We start from the raw sequence: 25,403 nt of genomic DNA on the forward strand, positions 1-25,403 counted from the left end.
ACAATCCAATATTTCAAATAGAAACTGTAACTTTAAAATTCATGTGTATTCAAAATATTTCTTTTAAAATATATTTTCATGTTCAGTCTGTCTTCTTTCATGATTCAGAATAGATTTACACATATTTTCACGGGTCAGTTCCAACACAATGTGTTTTTTAAATAAAAATACTAGCATAAAACCTTGTGATGTGCCTTGTGATTCGTCAACCGCGTAAAAAATTCTTCTATATTTGGTTCTTATTAGGTTTTTAAGCAAATTACATTTATTATCAATTACAATAATTTCTTGCATGTTTCGTGCACAGGGATTGTTTTAAAATTTTCTTAATTTTGGAACACTTTTCGTTGATTTTGTGGCGTGACCCATGAAATCTATATCGACTAGCAGCCGTTCAATTTTTGAATAGAAAGATCGAAAGCCGTTTTTACCGATAGCAGCCGTTTAGGTACTACACTGTGTCGAATGTCACCAAAAATTAAAGCATATGTATTGTGTATATCTTGCTAAATTGGAACTATGTGCATTCAATATTTACAAGTAGAATACAGTACAAGTTATCTTGTTGTTTATATAACACTACACTTTGACCCGTGCGTGCACGGGTTGACATTGCATATCGGACATTTACGAAATAGGTACATCGACAAACCTTATTATTGACATTTACATAACAAAGCTATAGGCCTACAATAATGCTATTAGTTTCACTACACTTTCCTTAATTTGAATAATCTAACCGTGTCTCGGGAAAGGCCCTCACCACAGCTAGTTAGATTGCATCCCTTATACCCGTAATGTAGCAGAAAATTGCAGAATCGATTTATTCTATCTTCACTCTCCTAACAAATATAATGTTACTTTTTTGCATGTAATCAACTATTTTTGTCATCACGAAGACAAAAGTAAGAACTTAGTTGATATGTATATTTGTTATTTTATACTTTCTCTCATAAGAAATCATTAAAATAAATATATATGAACAGAATATATAGCAAAAGTCCAATGAAAATTTACCCGTATCTGTATTATCATTTCTGAGTTTATTCATGCAGATGTGATATTATGGAAACAAACTACAGATCCCGTTAGCGTGAATGAATTGCGCAAGCGCAAGATTATAAAATCCAAACAATTCAGGTGATTTCCGGGATTTTTTGAGGAATTTTCGCTGATTATTAATAAGCGAAGCTTAACTGAGAAAAAATAAAAACAAATTTATAATCTTCAAGTACCAATGATGTTTAAAATATATAAAACAAAAGACAGTATTCTTCTGATTTCTCGGTATTAAAGACTAAAAATTCGAGTCTATTATTTTAATATAGTAGTATAGATTGGCAACATACTAGTGCCAGGTGCATTACATGATTATCACACATCATATAAATATAATCATAATCATGTTTATTAAAACGTAGGTGTTATATATGTATGATAATTTAAACATTGAATGCTTATTTTTGGATGTCGTCGGCCTACAAGACACCAAGCGGTGCAGTAAAATTGAAAAGTTAGCTTATATTTATATATTCACACTGGTGTCTATTTGTATGAAATACTTTTTATCGTCGTTATCATTCATTAGATATGCTCTTAGTTAGGGATATGAAACATACATGAAACAGCCATATTAACAAACTATTTAGATCACTTCTGCGACTTAAAATATAGTGCCAGAAACTTTGTCAAAAAATTATTTTTTATTGACGAATAGATATGATTAACAATTATTTTCCATTAGTACAACTCAAGTTGATTATGTAAGTTTAAAAATCATTTTTCGACGTAAGATAATGATTCCTTCAGCTGTAGAATAACTGGATTATTATAAAGAAAAAAGACTTAGGGGTAATTTTTCTTCACGTTAAAAATGAAGAAAACTGACCCCCGTAGAAAAATGACCCCCGCCATTAACATTAATAGATAATGGGTTACCCCATATATAAACAAAACTGTCAATCGAAGAATGACCTTTATTTTCGTGAAATAGAGTAAGGAGGCAGCGAGCGTAGGATTCTGAGAACTTCTTACATTTCTGGGGAAAAGTTCTCTTTAATTTTAAATTTGTTTTCTTCTACGTATTAGATATACATCATTATTCTGGACATTTGCTGTATTGTTGTATTTGCTGATCATGATTAATAATATATTTTTTCAGAGCAATTGTGAACGAAGTACCTGAATATATAGATTGATTGAATATTTAAAACATATTACACCTAAAAATGTTGATAAAGTAAAAAGAACTTTTAATCTAAAATAAAATTACAGTGCATCTGTGATCATTGTGTAGAAACAGACTGACGAATAGTGTGTTATTTAACACAGAGTTCTTAGGGAGGCTTTGTGGATAGCTAATTAAGGAAGACGTTTACTCAGAATGAAAAAATAATCCACTGATGATAATGAAAAACCATCTCTTGTGTATTATAGACCTTTGCTTGTATTGTTATTTTTCATTTTCAGAAAAGTAGGTCAATTACCTACTTTTTGAGTTAACGGCCATTGAATATTTATTAAAAAATCAAGAAAAATCCCATAAAATTTTACACTACGATTGAGATTTTCTTAATTATAAAAATATTACAAATTATTAAACACTTTAAAAAATAAGATACAGTTTATGAATGGTAGTAGCACTAAATAAGTACACAACATTAAGATTTCAGCATCAATTTCAAAAAATAATTCAATCCGAATTTCCTCTATCAGTTTTCAAATCCCTACCCATTTTTGATTCAATTTTACAAAAAATTGAATGATGATAATACAAAAACATTTATGCTATTGAACTACTTATATTGACCTCATTCTGTTGGCATAAAATTTATATGAGGTCAATGGTCAAAATTTTGAGATATGATGACTTTTATCGTTTTTAAGCATTTTTCAATATTTTTATTACTCGTGCCATAAGATTATTTTATGAATAAGTGAGGTAAAACCAACGGAAAATATGCAAAATTACATAGACTTGAATATAAAATCCTAACTTTCAATATTAGAATACTGCAAAAAAACTTTTAGCAGAAAACAAAATCTGCAAAATTTAGTCCGAATTTCCTCCGTTTGGCTAAAAGTCAATTTTTGTTTGAGCATAATTCCATAATAAAGTAAAACTATTGAATGTTTTGTCAATAATAATTTATTTCATAAATACTTTTTGTGTTTAGAACAAATTTTACTCATTACATTGAACTTTTTAACAATCGGAATTTGAGAACTCAAACCCTGAGTAAATAACACCCTTAAACATCACACTGCCTTAAACTTTTACATAAGACATTTATGTTCACACATTAACATTACTAAAAAAATAAAGAAAATTAGTTTTTAAATTGATAAGTTTCTTATATCTTTATACAAAGCTTTTCTTCAGAGGAGAAGATTTATACAGTCTAAAAATTGCTGTGACTGTCAGACCCTCTTAAAAATCTTTTTTGAAGAGTGATTTCACAAAACAGAGACCAACGTCGGTTTTGAATTATTTTATGTGAATTTTTCATGTGTTTTTAAGTAAAACAGAAAAAAGAATTTCTGACCAATATAGAGTATATTCTATCATCGCAAATTAATAGAATTCATTATTTAGAAAGACTTAGACACGATTTAACCTCAGAATTCTCAAATTTTATTTTTCTATTTTGAATGTCTAGAATGTAATATGGATATTGTTAATGCTTCCTCAAAATTTGAAAGTAAAATATCGAGTTACAAGCAAGATACTGAGTTTGAAATTCTTTGTTTTGTAAACAAGTTTGTTTTTTTATTGTTTACATATGAGTTGTATTGGAATAAGTTTCAATTAACTGGTGCTTTCTTTTGTTCATAATATTATTTATGAATACATAATATCAATCTATCTTGTTTGCCACAAGTCATTTTGTAAAAGAAATGGTACCTTCCTTACATAACATAATTTGTAAACAAATATAAGACTCGAGCTTTGTTTACATAAACAATGCGTTCTTACCTCTATATCTCGCTTGTAACTTGACTTCTAGCATTCAAATTTAAATGAATCATTCAAAATACAGAAGAAAACCATTAAATACATAAAAAGTCCCATTGAATATGCACATTCTTTCATTTTAAGTGTATCTGAATGTGAGTTATACAAAAACAAAACTAGATACGACCTCGTTACGAGTAACGAGTAGGTCTTCCGTCCGATTTTTTTTTTAGTTTAAATGATATCATGAAATATCGATACAATTTCAAAATTACCCCCCCCCCCCAAATTTGAAGATAAAGAATAAAAACCCTAATTACGCCAAACATGGGCCTGACGACGACTTTTTCAAACCGATAATGTAGAGATCAACAACTTCGATTTTATAATGCATAACAAAATATTTATCGTTTTCAAGGTATTCGTAATAGACTTTACGAGTCTTGGTCCCTAGTTAAAGGGGTCAGCCCATTTTTCTTGATTTTATTGGATAGAACATTTGATTCTCTACAACTTTTGTTCTATATGTCTTAACAAAATAAAAAGATAAAAAGATACTGATCAAAACATATGAAAATTTTGATTCGAAATTTGTACCCCATTTTCGTGCCTAAGCGAGCTCCAAGCAATAGCGCCACTGGTGCAAAACAACTTAATAGTGCACAACTTCAAACCATGCTCTACCTATCCTGAAAATTTCAAAGTCATATCTCTAATAGTTTCTGAGATCAGCTCTGCACAAAATTGGTCTTTAAAAATTACAAAATCGACCGTAAATCCGGACCGGAAGTGACGACGACAAAAAATTCAAAAACATAAAAAATTCAGATAATGTCCCATCATCTGTGAAAAAATTGTTGAGATCGGTTGAGTAGTTTTCGAGAAATCCCGTGCACAAAATTTGGAGAAAAAAAATAATAATAAACAGTACGAAAACAATAAGGTCTTCCGTTGGAAACGGAAGACCTTAAAAAGATTCTGAAAAACTCTTTAGGGGGTCATTATTTTTGCAGGGGGTACTTTTCTTCACACAGAATGAGCTCATTTTTTATCAAAATGACACTTATTCCTCAGGCAAAAGGGTCATTTTTCTAAGTAGAATAATGACCGGGGGTCAATATTTTACGGCGAAAAATCAGTCATTATTCTACGGGGGTCATTATTCTGCTTTACACCGGTCATATGACAAGCGCATTTCGGCGTGCGCCGATATGATACAAACAATGTCATTGCGGAAATGTTTCATAACTGCGTTTTATGAGTCAGTCAATGTGTTTTGAAAAAATGAGCTGGCTTAAGCAGAAAATGAAACGAAACTAGAACCACTCAAATCACAGGTTGATCCGAAATGGATTGCTATGTTACTGAATAATGGTGGACAAACCAGATTTGATTATTGCTTTTATAAGTACACCATGTAAGTAATGATGCAACCTTAGTAATATTTTGTATTATTTATCATTGATATGAGCTATATATTAATGTTTGGTAGATATCGTTATTTGGTTATCTTTAAGAGGCTGGTGTAAGAATTGTTTTTAATCTAGATATTTTGTTTAAATATCTGAAATTACTTCTTTTTCAATTATTAAAATAAAGACTTTTAGATTATAGGTTGGAAATGAGCCAACTTCACATTTCCCTCATAATGACTTTATACATTTTGTCCCTGAAAGTTTGGCTTGGTCTGTGGATTATTTCAAAGTAAAATTCTCTCTGACGTACTTGATTTATTTTGTGACTTATTCTAGCCTTCAAAGAAGGGTTTACATAAAAACTACAACATATTTTGTAAAGAGATAAAATTGTAAAATAGCTTGTATTATTTTTTTTTATATTGATGTATATAAAATTTTAATAAATTGCACACAGCCGCATCTAATTTACGAGCGAGTCATACTGCGTTCTTCAGTTTCATGCATTTTATACCAGTTTTTATTCGTTTAAGCAATTTTCCTGATGTTAAGGGGGATGTGCGGCCATCTTGTACATTGGAGAATAAGAATGTAAACGTTTCTTAAACTGGCTCGTTTCTGCCCGAAACTGACCAAAACTGTTGCCAAAAGATACAATAGCAATAAATATGAGATTCTACATGTTGTTTTGTATGCAAATTATGCATACAAGAACAGAACAATGCTTTTTAATCACTTAAAACAGCTGTTTTTTTAGAAGTGGGGTAGGGGTCCAAAAAGTGACTGTCTTAAATTAAAAAAGTATACATTATATTTCAATGAAAATATATCTTTGGGGAATTGGTAGTTTTTGAGACCCATTTTCAGAATAGGCTATGCCTACTTTAAGATAGAATTACAACTTAAATAAGCAAACTTAGACCTTTCCCTCAACAAATGGTTCTAGATAGGACAAAAATGAACCCCCTCCATATTTTTTCAGATTTTTAAATCTTCAAGATAAGTCTGTAGCTGCGCAGTTCCACAGCTGTTTAAGATATAAAAAGAGCATTGTCCTGTTCTTGTATGCATACTTTTTAACTTTAAAACTTTTAAACTTTTTCAACTTTTAAACTTCAAACAAAATGACATGTAGGATTTCATATTTATTGCGTTTGAATTTTGTGGAGACAGTTTAACCAGTTTCGGGCAGAAACTAGGCAGTTCAAGAAATGTTTACCTTCTTATCCACAAATGTACAAGATGGCCGCAAATCCCCCTTAAAGGAATGCTGCCTAGTCAAATTAAATTTGATCTCGTTAAAAAAAGGTTAGGGTTACATATCGAAATTCTGTGAGAATTAAAAGCACATTTGAAAATCCGTTAAACTCGCAGAAAGGACAGCTCTTTGTTATTGATTTCTTATATAACTATTGATGTACTTAACAAGTAAATGTTAGCACAATTCGTAGAGAAGTTCGTGGACGTTGTGGAAATCACATTACAGACTGAAACTTCTGAGTCAGGTTGTTCACAACGTCTACACATAAGTGGAATGTCAACTGTTTATCATTGAAACCTAAATCTTACATTTAAAACAAACCTCAATAGATTTTATACACTAGATTTAGTTGTCAAGTCAATCCTCTCAGATACGACTTCGAGAAAGGAAATGCATTTCGTGCTACGTCATTACAATTTCATTTATTTCATTGTTTTATTAAGATTCTTTTCATCAGATTATTTGCTGTTGCCATATCTCAGATTAACAAATCAATAAACCCATAACATTCTATATAAAAAGCTTGAACAGGTTTATCACTGTACATACGTCATCCTTTGTTTGTTTAGAACCATATAAAGATATCTTTATCGATAGACAAGAACAGTTCCTTATCTGAGATTATTAATGTGCAATCTCCTGTTACGAAGTTGAACTCAAAATTTACCGACAAGAACCATTATAACATAGAAATAGACCACTTAATGAAATTTAATTGTTGCTCTCTAATTAGGAACCAAAAAAGGATGACATTTTATTCTAAATCGGACGACAATAAGAAGTTGAAAAATTTGTAATATGTTAGTGGATTCCTCATTTTGTCATTCCAATGGAATATTTACAAAGACACTGATAAGTCATTTAACAAGTTATATATTACTAATATTTCCAACGCATAAAATATATCAAGATTTGGACAAATATCGTATTCACCTGAAAAGTACATCCACGGATCCAGAAAATTTTTGAGTAAGGGAGGAGGGGGGAGGGGTAAGAGGGTCCGACGGTTATTTAAGTTTGCCGGTTAGGGAAGGGGGTCATAGTCATATTTATATTTTGTGGTAATTTTATACATGACCCCCCTCCCCCTCTAGATCCGCGCATAGAGTACATGAATAAGGAAGACCAAATAGAAGAAACGAAGAATTAACCATCAATTCTTTGTATCACAATATCTAGTTTAACATCATTAGATACGAAACGATTTTATTAGACGTCACGTGACCCCGTCTATTAGTTTATTGTCACTCGAAGTCTCAAACCGGAAGGCACGCGTAGAGCACATGAATTGATTGTACGCGTAAGAAAATAGTACAGAAACTTTTTATGCATTTCAGTAAATATATATTATAAAAACACGCATTAAATCGTTCTCTATGTATAAACCAAATTCTATAAAGAAAATAAACAAATAGCTTTATTGATCAAAATATTCTCGCTCGGGTTCAAAAGTTGTAGTGATTTGTGGAATGAATAACGTAACTGAATGCACAACGCCGTCCACGATTCAGTTGGTGGACAAGTTCATTAATCAATAGAAGAGGTTGAATCGAAAGTAAAGTTCCCAAACACAATGTGCCAGTTTTGAAAAGTTGTGAATTTTATTTTAACAATCTATCACCTGAAAAATACCGAACTTCATGAGCGAGCCGAGGTTAAAATCTGGACGGGTTATACACAGATGTCTTGCATATTAAATACGTGTTTCATTGGCTTGCTGTCTACTTGCGGTATGACTCTTGCAGTCTACTTGCGGTATGACTGTTGTTCATCTCTAAAGGAATTTTGTATATAGGAAATAAAAACAAGTCTGAATTGGCCTTCTCGGTCATTGACTCCTTAGTTAATTAAACTGAATTTAGATTTTGAACAATGCATTGTAAGCAAAATCTATGTAGATTATACATTTGGGGTGACCAATATATCAAATAATATATACAATCTTATCCATTGAAGAACCAAGTTAAATGTTAATGTTCATGTTTTCCGGCTTAGTTGGAATATACAATCATGTAAATTTTTCTTATGTTATTAGACATAGGTTTATACTTTTTTCTATACTTTATAACGGACAAAACCAGTCATATTCATGATTTAAAAGAATTCTTCATCAATATCTTAATTTCTCTCATCAGAAAATCAGCTGATCTTTCTCCCATCGGTAAATATCTCGCACCAATATTAGACCTATGAATTCAGAGATAATGCATGGTTGTTATGTTTTAAATTTATAATTTACCGTGTGGTAGTGCATGTAAATAAATAAAACTTATCTCAATTTTAAGAAGATAAAAACTACAAGTTTTTATCGTAGTTTTAAAATCTGAATTACAAATCCCTTTTTGTAGCTCTTCGAAATAATTAAAATTCGAAACTTTCGAAATTAAGTTCATTTTTCCAAGACATGCCTGAAAATGTGCGCTTTATAGACGAGAGTGTACTGAAAGGACAAAGATCCCTGAAATGACAATGTCCAACAACATTTGTTAATTATGCTGTTAATCAAATCATTCTTAATAAATAGCTTAAATTAACAATTTACAATTATCATACAATAATTATTGCTCTATCAATTGTCAGTAAAACATATTACCGCCATGTGAATATTTTTTCCTAGACATGAAACCAACTCTCCTTCATTAGCACTAAGTAACTGATCTGGACATTTTCCTTATTTTTAGCTCACCTGAGCTGAAAGCTCAAGTGAGCTTTTCTGATCACCCGTTGTCCGTCGTCCGTCTGTCCGTCCGTCCGTCTGTCCGTCCGTCTGTAAACTTTTTACATTTTGATCTTCTTCTCTAAAACCACTTGGCCTAATTTAACCAAATTTGGCACAAATCATCCTGATAAGAAGGTGAATATAAATTGCAAAAATAAAAGGCCAGATTGTATTCTAAACGGAGAAAACTTCGAAACTGTAAAAAAGTGGGATGCATCTTAAAAAATCTTCTTCTCAAAAACTACTGAGTTAATCTTAATGTAATTTAGCATAAATCATCCTTAGGGAAAGGAAAATATAAATCGCAAAAATTATAGGAGAATTCTGTTCCAAATTTGAGATAATTGCGAAAATACTAATAAAGAATGGCTCGTTATTCCATATATTGTAGACTGGCAATTCATTGCGATAGACTGGTCTTATGACAGGCATCGCCAGTCTACCGCATCTCGAAAACGAGGTTCTTTGTTTGAAGCTGGCAGTTTGTTGTGCAACAGTTCACGTGCGAATATAATCTATGAAACATGGATATAACATTGGTGCCGATTATTGTGAAGTAAATTGAGGTTAAATATTTCAACGCGTTGTCATTTTCACTTGTGAGGGTGGTTTTAGCTTGTTTCGCTTTTTAACTTGGGAAACAATCGCCTTGTATTTGGAACATAAACTTCGGTAAATAGGCAGTTGATTGTTTACCTGCGAAAATGATAAAATCTGATGCATTAACAACGTACTAAAGTGCATTTCCCTCTGTTTTTATTGTTTATTAATTTCTAATTGTGTCAACAAGGATCAAACAAGGGAGCAACTTTGATGAAACTCGATTTTTAATCGGTATCTTCGCCGGAATTTCCTTCGAAAGAGAATTTGAAGTAGCCATGTATTCCGAGTTCATAATCGTGTAAATTAAATCCAAATACAATAAAAAGATGTTTATGAATTTGAAAAGACGTTTTCACAGCCTCAGTTAAACCCTGTTGTGATTAATCACCCGCGACTGTCTTATCTTTAGAGGTTATAAATACGGGTGATGCAAACACATATACCGTGCAATGAAAATTACAATCGATAATCATTACATTTCTTGTTGATACTACAATTAGAAGGTAACTTGTAATTATTTAATAACTCTGCCAAATTAATGCAAAACTGTTTGTTTACAGTTATCTTCAAAACTAAAAACTGTTGTAATTGGGTCATAGGGTAGGACTAATTTCTCCAAAATACACAGTGCATAAACTGATTTTGTGTCACCTTGCTAACTCAATTACAAAACATTTTATCTATATAATGTATGAATGCATTAAATAAAATGAAATTTAACAAATTGGATAAGTTTTTAAAAGTTGCTTATCATTCTCCGACTGACGCTGAAATGTTTGTTGATCATTGGAATTGTCTTGCTAAACATTATATTATACTTGTGTACAGAAAAATCAAAAGGATGATGTGCTATAACTACTTTCTGGGGTCCTTTCTCATTTGATAAATTATTTGAAATCAGCAACAATTTTGGTATTTTTCAAACGAGTAAATAAAAACTTCTTTTTAACAGTTCTGACACATTATAATTATGAGGATATCCGTGCATTATCATTATTTTAAAGAAAATATTGCAGCAGAAAATCATCTTGGTTTGTAGCCGTTTGTTGTTTTTGAGGGAATATGAAATAATTAATGGGCCTTAGTACAGAACTGATACCTGTATGCCTGACAATACATTAAATAAATAGCTTTTTAACACATCATGTGACAACATTTTCCAGTCAAATGTGTTCATCGATCAAGTGAGTAAGGATATTAAACGTCACACAAGTTTACATCAGGTAAACAATTATTTAAGGGAAGACCAATTAAGTTTTTTACTGTAGCCTTAGCAACTTTTGCCACAGAGTTCAAACACTGCGTACTGCCTTCCAGACTAGCTGGCGATTCTCTGTCCGTCAATCTTTGTTAACTTTCACATATGAGATATCAGTTGTGAAAATGAAATGTTTCTCATCTGCATGGTATATTCATAGAGCTTGGCATCTTAAATAAACACACTAAAAATATTCACTTAGATGTGGAAAATGATAATTACACTAATTTAAGATCGATTTTTTTTTTTCATAAATACCAATATACCAAACAAGAAATATTGCAGGTAAATGGTAACTATCTTTTCCAGTATTTTCATCATATAAAATAAATATGCATTGCATGGCCTCTAAGACAACATATTAATGAAATAAAATGTTGGCATCCTTTAATTGTGTAGATTCAAAATGTTCAAATTATGATTACACACAATAAGGTAGGCCCACAATGGCCCTTTATGGGTGCTGATTTTTAACTGATATACGTCTTGGGAAATGTATGATTTTTTTTATCTTAAATGAGCTAATACTGTTCACATATGTGCAAAAACTGTAGTAAATAATATACCGGTGTTATATATAATTAATATATCACAATATATTTTCACCCCTACCCCTTTATAAAATATTGAGTTTTAGGACAGAAAATTATCATAGTACTTAACTTTGCTAAATATTAAATTTTACTGTTCATAATTATTTAAGGACACACGAGACGTTCCTCAATTTTATATAATTTTTCTTGGTAAATTCAAGGTTTATTACCAGGCTATTTCTAGAGCTATTATATTTAGAATTTTCCTTAAAATAGCATGCAAAATGCATATGAATGCTTATAAATAAAGTCATAGTATATATTTTCAATTGAACACTTTATATCTAAATAAAAAAAGTATCATATAACAGGAAAATATAGTTATGGAATTACTTGATTGAAATCTTCACATTGTGGAGAAAAAATAGAAAATAATGAAAGATAGGTCGCGTCTGATTGTAAAGTGTGTTAAGTCAATGTAGTTCGCCATTGTTGCTCAGGTGAGCGATGTGGCCCATGGGCCTCTTGTTTTCTTACCAGTCATTTAACTGACTTGTCTCTGCATTTATCAGTTAATGTTTTTATTATTCTGTTGCTTTTTTTTAACGACATATATAACAGCCAATCAGGAAAGGTCTACCCAAAAATATGACGTGATGCATTCGCTTTTGTTTTCCATGATCTAGTTTTATCGATTTAAAAAGGAGTTGACTGAATTCGGAGTATGATTTTTAATAAAAGGAACTCTTGTATTGTAATTCGTGTAGATGATGAACGAGTTTACACCACAAAAGTAGTAAGTGGCGAACGAATGTATTTTTACCTATTAATTTTATAAAAATCGCTGCAAGAAAATCGTGACAGATAAGTCGGTTTTAAAAATCAAAATGGCTACAGTGGCGAACGTTTTTATTGTTTTAGTACTTGGAATAGTCTTATTGTAAAAAGAAATACTTCTAACGTCAGGTGCCTGTGTTTGTTACGGTATACAAATGGTAATTTTGTTCGGTAATTCAGCAGTTTGGGAGTTTTCGGGGTTTTCATGAACCTTGTATAACCTATACGTCCGACTTGTGCATTTTCCCTTGGATCACAAAATTAAATAAATCTAATGCTTTAAATTATCTACCTTATTATATGTGTTTTGATTTTCCCGGTTAGTTGCAGTTTTGAAAATTTTTCCTTGGGGTCTTATTTTACATAAAGTACCGTTGTGTCAATTTTCTACAATTATGAAGAACAGTCCCGGCCGGGATTTAGTAAAATTTTGAAAAGTATCAGGCAATTGCAAAAAGCCGAATTTTACATACTAGATTGAAACAATTAATTCAAACTCAAAATTTTTGGAACACATTCGAGGAAAATGTGGACAATTACAAATTTAAACTTTCAAGACCCCGTCTTTCAGTACTCTCCGTACTTTGATTTTTTAACCGGGATTGTAAATTACAATTTTTACTTCAGTTTAACAATAATTGTTTACGCCAGAGTTAATATATCTGAATTTCTATGAAATATACAGTTGGGGGACAAATGTATTGACAAAAAATGCGTCGCTCAACGGACGTAAGGAAGATGATTTGAAATAAAAAAAAAAACCGGTAGCGGCTCTAGTTGTCTTTAACTGAATAAAATACGAAAAAACTTCATTAATATTTATTCGTTAAATTTTCTTCCAAGCTAATTACTCGCAAAATTTGACAGGGAATAGACTGGTAGATATATGGTGTCTGAATAGAATAATTGAAAAATCAATTAGCGCGTTCAGAATGAGTTCTGTTGCACAACTCGCTGCCGCGCTACACAACTTTGCACAACAAGCCGTCGCGCTAAGGCAATTTCATACAACCTGCCACCTCGCTATCAAAAAACAAGTCGTCGCGCTGTCACTATTTCAACATGGTATCACATTGTTCTGTAGCTGCAGGTCTGTAGCTCTCGGGCCGGAAAACTAGGATAAACGACCTGGAAGTTGCATGTACAGTTTCATAGATGTTGAAAAGTTGCTATTTACGGTGCACAAAAAGTTGCGCTAGGTTTGGTCAGATTAACCTTATGTTATGTGGAAATTCTTATGTAAATTTCTACCGATATCGTCACTTTACTTGCCCTATATTCATACTTCTCTTAAGCACGCTTACCGACCACAGCAAACAAAGTATGTTAAATTTACGCCGAGAGCCGCTGTAACGAAAAACTTTGACCCGGGTTGAAAATTGACCCGGGGGTCATTTTTCCACGTTGAATATTGAGACCAAAAGTGTTGAATAAAGACCCTGGTCCGTTGAAAATTGACCCGCATCGTGAAATTCTGATCACGAAACCGGCTCGAAAATAAACAGCAAAGAAGCACAAATGAACGAATCAATATTTATAACTTGAGTCTATTTAATTAAAAATTATCAGTTTTTATAATTTATTCTTTAGATTTACATGTTTAAATGGTTCAGGGTGGGGGGCTGGGGGGGGGGGGGTAAATTGAAACTTTGATATTGTTCTTAATAATTTTTCTGGGTGGGTGTAAATACAAAATTTACAGTATGTCGATTTGTGATTTTTGTGTTTGCATCCCCTCAGTTTGTTAAAACAGTGATTATCTGAATTTTGTATTCACACCCATCTAGTTAATAACAGTTTACAAAATGATGATACGCTAACATGTACTCTTTCATGAACAATGCTGTTTTAACTATATATCTTGAAAGCCGATATTATTTTAGTGTTTTATTTGTGCCGTTATGATAACCTCGTATATAACTAAATATAATCCAATCGATTATTTTCTCTAGGCATTGACAGTTCACCTTCATGGAATCTGTAGCAAGTTAGAAACCCAATTTTTTGTACAGAATGACGAAAAAATAATTTTGCTTAATCGTTTCTAAATTACAAAACTTTAGCATTAAACTAACACTAATTGTTTTCGTCAATATAAATTGGTAAATTGCATTTTTTGAATAAAAATACATGTATATAGTAGAAGATCATATAACAGCGTTGGAGTAGATGGTAGACCTTCCTATCACAGAACCTACATTATTGATTAAATTTAAACGTTTTTTTTATTGAAATTAAAATGGGTTGGATAGCAACATAGCCCATGTAAACCCTTTCAAACATACAAAGCCAAGAAGTGGTGATATAAAATAACCTATGGTCATAAGTATATATTACTTGTTTACAGAATATTATTGATATTGTGTATATAAGACAAGGGATACTTGGATATTTAATAATTATCTAAACATTTACTATATATGATTGTAAGACATATTGTTGGTAGACATGTTCATTCACACCTACATTAACAAACATATCACCTTCATTTATACTTGCAGTGATACAAACATTAGAATAAGATTTTCATGATTCAGCCCAGTTGAAAAGTAAAGTAAATAAAAGGGAACTATATACACATGTAATAAGTAAATATATATGTATACTACTTAAATATGTTTAAGAAGTGTAACTTGAGAGAATTAAAAACGCTTGGGAGCTCTAATATAACTATAAGCATGGGAAACAATTTTACAATTTTATTTGTATCAAAAATGAGAATTACCAAAATGTATATAAATAATATTTAATATGCAAAAGGAACTCCTTCTGAAGTTGTTTGAAAAGCGCTTCTCTTTGTTTAGTGTATTTTGGACATAGAAAAATATTTCCTTCAGATTCAGACCTACAGTATAAACATCGAGTCCTATCAATTAACAAATCCTTTAATAAGTAAGTTTTTTTTATTTAGATTCCGTAGCTGATGTAAAATAATATTTTCTCTCCTATTGCCCCAAACTGAAGTGTTTGTAAGCTATTGGTATTTTTTGTTTTAAGTTTTGGCTTAAAGATGGATAAAGTTTATGAAATTTTCGTTTGTGCATGAAGATTATTCCATTATTTACATGTATACGGAACAAAGCTATTGTAATAAATAGTCCGATATAGTGGTAGACAGGAAAAAAGGTCATTCGACCTACATGTATTAAGATTATATGCATGTTCAGTTGGAAAATCTGATTGAATTAAATCTAACATGTATTTTGGTGCTAAACCATTTAAATCTTGTAGAATGGAATTAGTTTATGTTTATCCCTTCAGGTTTCCAAACCAAGTTACTATATAAAATGATGTTTAAGCAATTCAGAGTTTTCCATCTAGGTCTGATAAAAGCCGAGCTTTATTAAGTGTTTCTCTATCAATTGTATAATTGAGTAATCTCAATTTTTTTTAAACTTTTCATATATAACATAACGATATGTAAAGCAAAATCTCTAAGGTATATTTGGAAATCTAATTATTGTACAAGCTATGTTCGGAAGTAAGGTTAATCGATCTTAAACTATCGCATTTTTTATGCGCTGTACATTGCAAATTTTTAAAACAGAGCTACAGCTCCATTGTCGTCTATCCGAATTTTTTTAAAGACCGGGAGCTACAGACCTGCAGCTTGTTGCTCTGTAGTGTTACAACGAGATGTCGAATTGTGTGAAGTTGCGCTAGCTTGTCGGCGTGTTACATATGTATATGAAGTTGCGTTAGCGCGATGGCGTGTTGTGCAAAGTAATGTTAGCGCGAGGGGAATGTTATGTTAGTGCGACAGCGAGTTGTGTAAAGTTGCGTTATAGCAACAATAAGCCGTCGCGCTAACGCAACTTTACACAACGTTGTCACTGTATACAGGGTTATTTTTCCCCGTGTTATTTTCGGTGTACTTCGGTTGCAAATGGTTTCGCCCCGTCTTGAATTTGCCCAGACACATTTATGTTTAGAGAGATATAATTAAAAAATTGGAATCAGTCTTGGCAATATTCCAGCCTTCCTTGGTTTGAATTGTACTAATAACACGGTAAATAGATGACAGGGACTTGTTCACCTCCTGTGCTTTGTCTGCAATTCTTAATTTTTCTCTACTAGTATTTTGGTAAGGCTGCACGACAATTTGCTTTCAAAGTTATCGATAGTATCTCTCTTTTTTTCCTCCATCACTTGTTTGACAGCAAATAGTAAGCAAATTCATGAAGCAGACGAAAATGTAACGAATGAAGTCACATGACTTAGTCGGTTAAGATTTACAATAGGTCAGACGCAACAAATGTTCAACAGGCGACATCTTTTTTCAACACCTTTTCCCTTACTGTACATGCATATTTATTTGCAATTCTTCAATCTTCAAATGTCTACTTGGTTTTTCTGTTATGAAATTTCATCCTCTAATGCAGTAGTCAATTTTTCTTTTAGAAGTGTGATATGTCCTCCAACAAAGAAACTGGAAGTTACTTGATAGCAGATCTTGAACTCTTTGAAAGTCTGGATGTTCCACAAATCTTTGAAAATCCATTATGGTCAAATATTCGGTTTCGTGAGACAAGTCTTGACTTTAAGGAACCTAGGAAACCTATCATATTTTTGCGGATTTATTCAAAAATTGTAACTTACGAATATCCGCAACTTCAAATTAAAACCAACAAAGTTCTTTCCGAGGTAGCAAGCGATAAGTATTTCTCACAATTAATTGGATTACTTAATAGTACAGAGGTAGAATCAACATTAGAATTTGAAGAATCGATCGGGACTATAAACAATATACTAAAATTTCTTCACCTGTTGTGGATGAAGATTCCAACTACTGCGTTAAATTCCCTTGGTCTGTGTACCTGCTTAATTTCATTTATAGCAAGACTTATCTCGGCAAGCATCGATGAAAATATAAACGATAGTCTACTATCTATTCAAACAAACGTTACAGATCTTAAAAAAAACATCTCAGAGAAGTTGATCCGACCTGAAATTGAAAAAAGAAAAGAAAAACGGGATCAACGAAAGCCGCCCAACGATTTCCGCAAAATTCCAATTCTTCCGACAAGAGATGATATATTCCATGAACCGTTTTTGAGAAAAAATTTTAAAACGGGCACTTACGAGGATTTAAATCACTATTTGGATGTCCAGTTTCGACTATTAAGAGAGGATTGCATAGCACAACTGCGAAATGGTATATTTGAGTACATAGAAACCAAGGCTATACATGGAGCTAGAGAAGTAAGAAAATTGAAGGACGCAAAACTCTACAAAAATGTATTTGTTGTTTCAAAAGAATCATCCATAGAAGGTCCAATATATGAACTCCGACTGGATCGCGCACAGGTTGAGCGTATTAGATGGGAAAGAAGTAAAAGATTACTCTATGGTTCCCTGCTGTGTTTGTCGCCGGGCAATTTTGAAACACTCTATTTTGCTGTTATAGACAATGCAGACTACGATAAAATTAAAGAAAATTGCACTTTCAAAGTAAGTATGAGGAAAGAAACTGGTCAGTCTGAGATTCAGACAGATTTACCAATGACAATGGTTGAAAGTACGGCTTACTTTGAGTCCTACAAGCATGTCTTATGTTCTTTGCAAACAATTACGGCGGAACAGATGCCGTTTAAAAGATATATTGTAGAGGGCTGTAAAATCATTAAACCTCCAGAATACATAGCAGGGAACAAAAATATTGAATTTGATTTTCTTCCAATTATCAATCGAGAAGCAATTTTCAAAAATTATACCTACAATAGAAAAAAACTTTACAACATCTTATCAGATGACTGGCCCTCAGCAGATGAATTGCATGTCGATGAATCACAGTTAAAGGCGTTGAAATTTGCTTTAACTAACGAATTTGTAATAATACAAGGCCCTCCTGGTACAGGGAAGACGCACGTGGGATTGGAGATTGCCAAAGTTTTATTGCATAACAAACGGCATTGGATGAATGAAGCAAAAATTAATGAGCGATATCCTGCTTACAGGCGAGATTTCGAAAGAAACGATAGAGATGGCGTATCTTCCGCAATGCTGATAGTCTGCTATACAAACCACGCCTTAGATCAGTTCATGAATGGCATCTTAAATTTTTTAGATCCAAAGAATGAACGTGAATGGGGAAAAAAAATTGTTCGAGTTGGGTCAAGATGCACAGATTCCAGAATCGAAGGCTTTTCATTAAAGCAGAAGAGAAGATCTGCAAATGTTCAATGCGATCACTACAAATATCTGGACCTTCTTAAGAAGTGTCAAGAAAAAATATTACGAAGCAAATGGCGATTAACACAATCTTTTCAAAATATTTTTGATATTAGCATTTTGGCTCAGTGGGTTTACGAAGTTGACAGGTTTAAAAAAGAGAATGACTTTGGCTTTGATATTCTGAAGTGGTTGAAGGTAGATGCAGATTCATTAAGACAGTGTGCTTTTAAAGATTATGAACAGTATGAAGTTGTAAAAACGGCAGAGGAGACTGACAACGTTGTGCAAGAAGAGGTAGAAAATATCACTGTAGAAACAGAAGCAGCGCATATCAATGACGAAAGGCATGTTGAAGACGACGACTTCGAACTTGATTTGGAATTTTTAGAGATTGGATATAATATTGATTCCATTGTAGAACCCATTCTAAACGAAAAAGAACTTGACGAAACGTTTAAAAAGTTTTTGAAAGAGCACGCAAATAGAGCAAAACTTCAGCTTAAGAGTGAAGATGTAATGAAACCATACGAGTTTGACGAAGAAATTAAGAAACTTTCGAAACAGTCATTAAATCAAAGATGGCGAATGTACAGATTCTTCGTCCATTTGTTTCGGGAGAAAGAAAAACGTCTGCTTAGTAAGGAAGAAGAAAAGCTTATCGAATTGCGGAAAGAATATGTAAGAGAAAAGCAAACTGTTGATCGACACATATTGTTACATTCAGAGATAATTGCAATGACCACATCAGGGGCTGCAAGATATCAAGATATTCTAAAAGAGGTTGGGCCGAGAATTATTATTGTTGAGGAAGCTGCTGAAGTGTTGGAGGCACATATTATCGCAACGCTAAATCCAAATTGCGAGCATCTCATTTTGATTGGTGACCACAAGCAATTGGAACCGAAGCCTGCTGTGTACGAGCTTGCGGAAAAATATAATTTAGCTTTATCAATGTTCGAGAGAATGGTAAATTTAGGATTACCTTTTGTATGCTTAGAAAGACAGCATCGGATGCGTCCTGAAATATCACAACTAGTACGACCAGTTTATGAAAGACTGATTGATAACGAAAACGTTTTAAAGTATGAGCTTGTCCGAGGAATTGAAAAGAATGTTTATTTTATTTCGCATAACAAAGAGGAATCAACAAAAGAAGACTCTCAAAGCTATTGGAACAATCATGAGGCTAAGTTCATTCAGCGCCTAACACGATATCTTTTAAAGCAAGGGTACGCTGCGACGCAAATAACTATACTTACACCATATTCGGGACAAATGTTTCGTTTGCGAGATAATATGCCAAGGGAAGAGTTTGAGGGAATAAAAATTTCAATTCTCGACAACTACCAAGGGGAAGAAAATGATATAATTTTGCTGTCTCTCGTTCGAAGTAACAAAGAAGGCAAAATTGGTTTTCTGGATAGAGAAAATCGGTTGTGCGTGGCTCTATCAAGAGCAAAAATCGGACTGTATGTAATTGGGAATTTTGACAATATACGAAAGTTTTCTCGAAAATGCAAGTTATGGACAAAAGCTATTAGATCTATGAAAGCAACAGGGGCAATAGGAGAAGGGCTTCCACTTTTTTGTCCAATTCATTTTTCTCGTATTCAAGCCATGAATTACTTAGACTTTGACAAATGTCCAGAGGGAGGCTGTTCTCTTCCATGTGATATAAGAAGAAGCTGCGGACATGCCTGTCCACTTTTCTGTCATCCAAGAGATCCTAAACACAAAGTTATAAAATGCGAAAAACATTGCCTTAAACGATGCGACCTCGACCATCTGTGTGGAAAAACATGTCATTTTCCTGATGACTGTATGTGCGATATTAAAGTAGAAAAAAGTCTGCCTTGTCAGCATAAAAAAGTCCTTTTATGTTGCATTGCTCCAGAATCCATTTCTTGTGACAAAGAAGTTACCAAAGAATTGCCATGCGGTCATACAGGTAAAATGCTTTGCTGTGAGGACCCTCTTGGTTTTATCTGTAATGAACTGGTGAATAGAACTTTAGATTGTGGGCATAGCAAAGACCTTGAATGCCATATCAACGTCAATTCTTACAGATGTGTGATAATTACGAAGAAAAAACTTCCATGTGAACACGAAGCAGAAATGTACTGCTGGAAAAGTCCAACTCGCCACAAATGTGAAGAACTTGTTAATAGAATGTTACCATGTAATCACGAAAAGTTGATGGCCTGTTATTTAAATGTCGCGCTCTACAAATGCATGGAAAATGTTGTTAAAAAACTACCGTGTGGTCATGCACTTGATATGCCGTGTCACGAAGATGTAAAATCAATAAAGTGCAAAGAAAGAATTACAGATAAAAGGACAATCAATATAACCTCAAAAACGCCACTTTTATATATTAGACATTTAATTTACAGTAGCAGGCTTGTAAAGTATAATTGTGATCATTTATTTACAAGATATTGTCATGAAGATGCAACAAAATTTCAAATTAAAAATTTATGTAAAGAAAAGATTACAAATACATTGAAATGTGGGCATGAGATTGAAATAGAGTGTCATATGCGAGACGATGATATCAAATGCCAAGTGCCGATGATGACAGAATTTATATGCCTTCATGAAAATGTGTCAGTGCCTTGTCACGCAAAATCTAACAAAACGTGTCAAGCTACTTGTGGCAAACTGTGCGAAGAAAAACATGTTTGTCAGAAAATATGTCATATTCCGGATCCTTGCATTTGTCAAGTCAGGGTGAAGAAGCAAAAGGAATGTGGTCATACTTTATTTGTTGGATGTTCTGTAGATGTTTCTCAGATACTCTGTGAAGAACTAATGGAGAAGAACTTAAAATGCGGGCATGCTAAAATACTAGCTTGCCATACAGATATAAATGAAATCAATATTTTGTGTAAAAAGATAGTTAAAAAAGAATTAAATTGCAAACACTTTCTTGATCTTCCTTGCTTCCTCAATCCTGATGACTCAAGTATAAAATGTACCGAGAAAATGACGAAAACGATTCCCTCGTGTGGACACAAAATCTTCATAAGCTGTTTTAAAAATCCAGAAGAGGAAAAATGTCTTGAGAAAGTCAGCATAGTTCGACCAGATTGTGGACATGAAGCAACTATACCGTGTTACCTTAATAAACAGTTAAAACTTTGTTTAACAGAAAATGTAGATCTACCAGTATGCAAAACCCCCGTACCTGTAAAGTTAACATGTGGACATGTTTTGAATGTTGCTTGCTCAGATAAAAAAAGAAAATATCCATTATGCATGGAAAAATGTGACTCAAAACTTTTGTGTGGTCACAAATGCAGTGGTACCTGTTCGGGCTGCTATTACAATCACCACAAAGAATGTAAAAACTTGTGCAGCAAAGTTCTTTTATGTGGACATAGATGCAAAAGTAAACAATGTGGAAATTGTGGAACTTGCTCTGAATCTTGCAGTTTTGCGTGCCCTCACGGTGCTTGTAGTCACTCATGCAACAGGGAATGTGATACTTGTACCAAACAATGTGACTGGGTTTGTCAGCATTATAAATGTTTGAAACAGTGTTTTGAAATCTGTGACCGCCCCAAATGCAATAAAAGATGCACTATGAAGTTAAAATGTGGGCACCAGTGTGTTGGACTTTGTAGTGATCCATGCCCAAAGATATGTAAAAAATGTGACCCTGGCAGATTTAGGCAGATATCTAAAGTCAAATCAAGCCTTGTTGTTGAGTTGCAAGAATGTGGTCACGTTTTGGAATACCAAATTTTAGACAAACACATGGAAGGAGATGATGAAACGTTTTCTGTTAAACGCTGTCCAAAGTGCAGTACAATAATCAAATGGCATCCGCGTTATCACGTTCAACTTAAAATTCAAAGTTTAAAAATCAACAGAATCCGAAACACAGCCAACACAGTGTCTAGAATTCTGAACACGTCAGCATTTCCTTTGCTAGTAGGCAGTGGTGACAATAGTCTAGATTTTGTAACAAAATTTGGTACATTTTTGGCTGCAAATGAAAAATCTTTACAACAGGCAGATGAACTTATGTTAGCTAAACCGTTGTTAAATTTTGTGAGACGTTCACTACAAAAGGCGGATAAAGGGAATCAAAATTACCTTTGTGCATATTCAAACCTGAAACTACTAAGCATATTGTGTAAATATTTTGTTGTTATACTATACAACACAGTGCCATCTGCAAAACATAAGTCGAAGGAGCAGAAAACTGAAGAAGATGACAGTGAAAATGAGGATTTCGATGAAATGAAAGACACAGACGATTCTGGTGACTTCTTCGAAAACGAGCACGAAATCGTGCTGGAAACAGAATTCAGCAAGAATTGTCCTAAAGAACTATCGAAAAAGACATATGAAAATGATAAAAACAATCAAGAATTCAAATATCATCTGGAAAAAATAAAAAACTGGTTCCAGAAAAATAAAAATAAAGATACTGTATGGGACTCAGATATAGAAGTAATGTTGGATTATTTTCTCCCTTTTCTGACTGACATTGGAAGGGGATGGATGAACACAGCCAATGTATTTCCAAGACTGATTGCTGTGGTGGATATTCACAGTGGATCGTGGAGAACGTGTAAAATCGGTAAGACATATTAAGATAATTATTGAAATTCATATTTTACTTGGTATCTATGCAAACAAAATTTCGGTACTTTGGATTATCTTTTTGCTTAAAATCAGAGAAACAAACTTGATTTGATTAAAAGACGTAAAAATATAGTGAGTAAAAAAAACAAGCAAGAGGGTTTCAATTATTCAATTATTTCAATTATTTTGCACTAATCACGCGACAAGATGTAACGATGAACGTTTTTATCAACTTTTGATCATCACATTGTTTCTTTCTATGACGATAATTGACTGTACAGAAAATTGATAAACATCGCTGAAGAAAACATTATCTCGCTCATTCCACTTAAATATGTGTATCTTTCTTTTTTTAATTGAGCGCAATTTTTTTTACAACAAAAAATTATAAGATAGATGAAATGTTTTTGATTTTTCATTTTTTTCAACTGCATTTAAGGTCATCAATACAGTTATGTGAATGGCCAGGGCAGCTGCCTTACTTGTTATGGGCTTGATCGAATTTCACCACAAGATTTTCAAATACCGCGAAAACCTAATACCGAAAACCACAACACTAGTTATAACAGACAAGGTGCGAGACCGAAAGAGCCAAGAAATTCAAAGAAAGATGAACCATACACAAGTAATCAGAGAGGTCACCAGCAGGATCAAAGAAAGGAACAAAATAATAAATGGACGCCATTTTATGATACCAGATTCACCCACCCGAATGGGGCGACCAGTAGAACAAATCAGAACAGAATGGAAGGAAAGGGCCATTCTAAAACGATGTTTACAGGTGCTGCTTCTCCTTTTTTGCAAACATTTCAATTCCGCGATGGATTTGGCAGGGGACGCGGCATAAGAGCAGACGTTCAAAACACTAATGGTGGTCAAATGAATCACAGAGGAATGGCCCCCGCAGGACACGTGCAACAGGGTTATCACGAGAATAGACCTAATGAATCTAGGAACCGGTGGCTCGAACCCGAAAATATGAACCAGTCACGTGGAAGAGGTACGAGAGGTGGAAGAGGTACAAGAGGTGGAAGAAGTCCTCGAAGGGGTGGACGAAGAGGAAGACGATAAACATCTCGGTATGGAGTCAGTTACTTTTAATTCATATTTACATCTACCAAGTAATGTTCACTCTATTTCGTACGGAAACTTATAGTTGATTCATTGTTCTATAGAAACAGCCAGACTGAAATATACACTCCCCGTTTATCGATTGGTAGAAATCTACAGCGGCTGAAACTGACAAGAAAGTGACACGACTGAAATTGACACGCCCTCTTTATCGATTAGTCAAAACCTACAACCATCTAAGAAAAATCACGGACTGCACAAAATAATTATGATGATGCCAGACTCAAAGTCTCACAGGAGACGATTTGGCTGTTTCTTTTAGCTAACGTAAATACTGTATGTACATTAACAGTAATTTAGTCCACTTTACTTACTTTTACGCTCAATTTATTAATAATTTAAAAGAAAGATGTAAATATAAACAATAAAATGCTTTCTTTGAAGATTCATACGGGTTATGAAGGTAGCGATCATTGCAGAAAAAATTACATTACCCGCTAACGCAGGTAATGTATTTTTTTTTTTGCAATGTCGCTACCTTCATATCCCGAATGAATCACCAAAGAAAGCATTTAATTGTTTAAATGAGAACTCTAATTAATCTTTGAAGAAAAAAATTGCTATATCATTTTGAACTGACTGGAATTTACTATAGTACATGCATATTTCTGATGCATATTCTTTGTAAGAACGAATTGTATTTGAAAAGAAGTAAGTTGCACATGATTGAATAAATCTACATTTTATCCTTACTACTGAGGGAAAAAATGATGATAGTGCTAGGAAAATAAAGTCAAATTGATTTTCTTATTGATTCTCAGTACTTATTAATGTAGTATTTTTTAATTGAGAATTACTATTTTTTTAAATAAGACTTACCTGAAAAGAATTCCTCTTAACCGAGAGAAAATTCTTGTATAATACGCGAGGATTGGTTATTAGCGTATTCCGCAAAATACATTGTAATTTCAATGGTATATA

General features: G+C 33.0%; 1 protein-coding gene across 2 annotated transcripts in view; it reads left to right on the plus strand.

Annotated features, from left to right (window-relative positions):
• Positions 1 to 5,167: 5,167 nt before the first annotated feature.
• The window catches only part of LOC105323194 (NFX1-type zinc finger-containing protein 1), a 43,999-nt gene continuing 23,763 nt past the window's right edge, over positions 5,168 to 25,403 (plus strand). Inside the window, exons 1-4 of one of the 2 annotated variants that reach the window (XM_034470795.2) lie at positions 5,168 to 5,372; positions 16,983 to 23,346; positions 23,791 to 24,430; positions 24,527 to 25,026. In XM_034470795.2, the coding sequence (XP_034326686.2) occupies positions 16,992 to 23,346; positions 23,791 to 24,422 (6,987 nt within the window). In that variant the 5' untranslated portion in view covers positions 5,168 to 5,372; positions 16,983 to 16,991 and the 3' untranslated portion in view covers positions 24,423 to 24,430; positions 24,527 to 25,026. Of the gene's footprint in view, positions 5,373 to 16,982; positions 23,347 to 23,790; positions 24,431 to 24,526; positions 25,027 to 25,403 lie in introns of those variants that run through there. The other variant, XM_066087861.1, reaches the window with a different exon arrangement.

This window comes from Magallana gigas, chromosome 6 (assembly GCF_963853765.1).
Source record: "Magallana gigas chromosome 6, xbMagGiga1.1, whole genome shotgun sequence".
NCBI classification, from domain to species: Eukaryota; Metazoa; Mollusca; class Bivalvia; order Ostreida; family Ostreidae; genus Magallana; species Magallana gigas.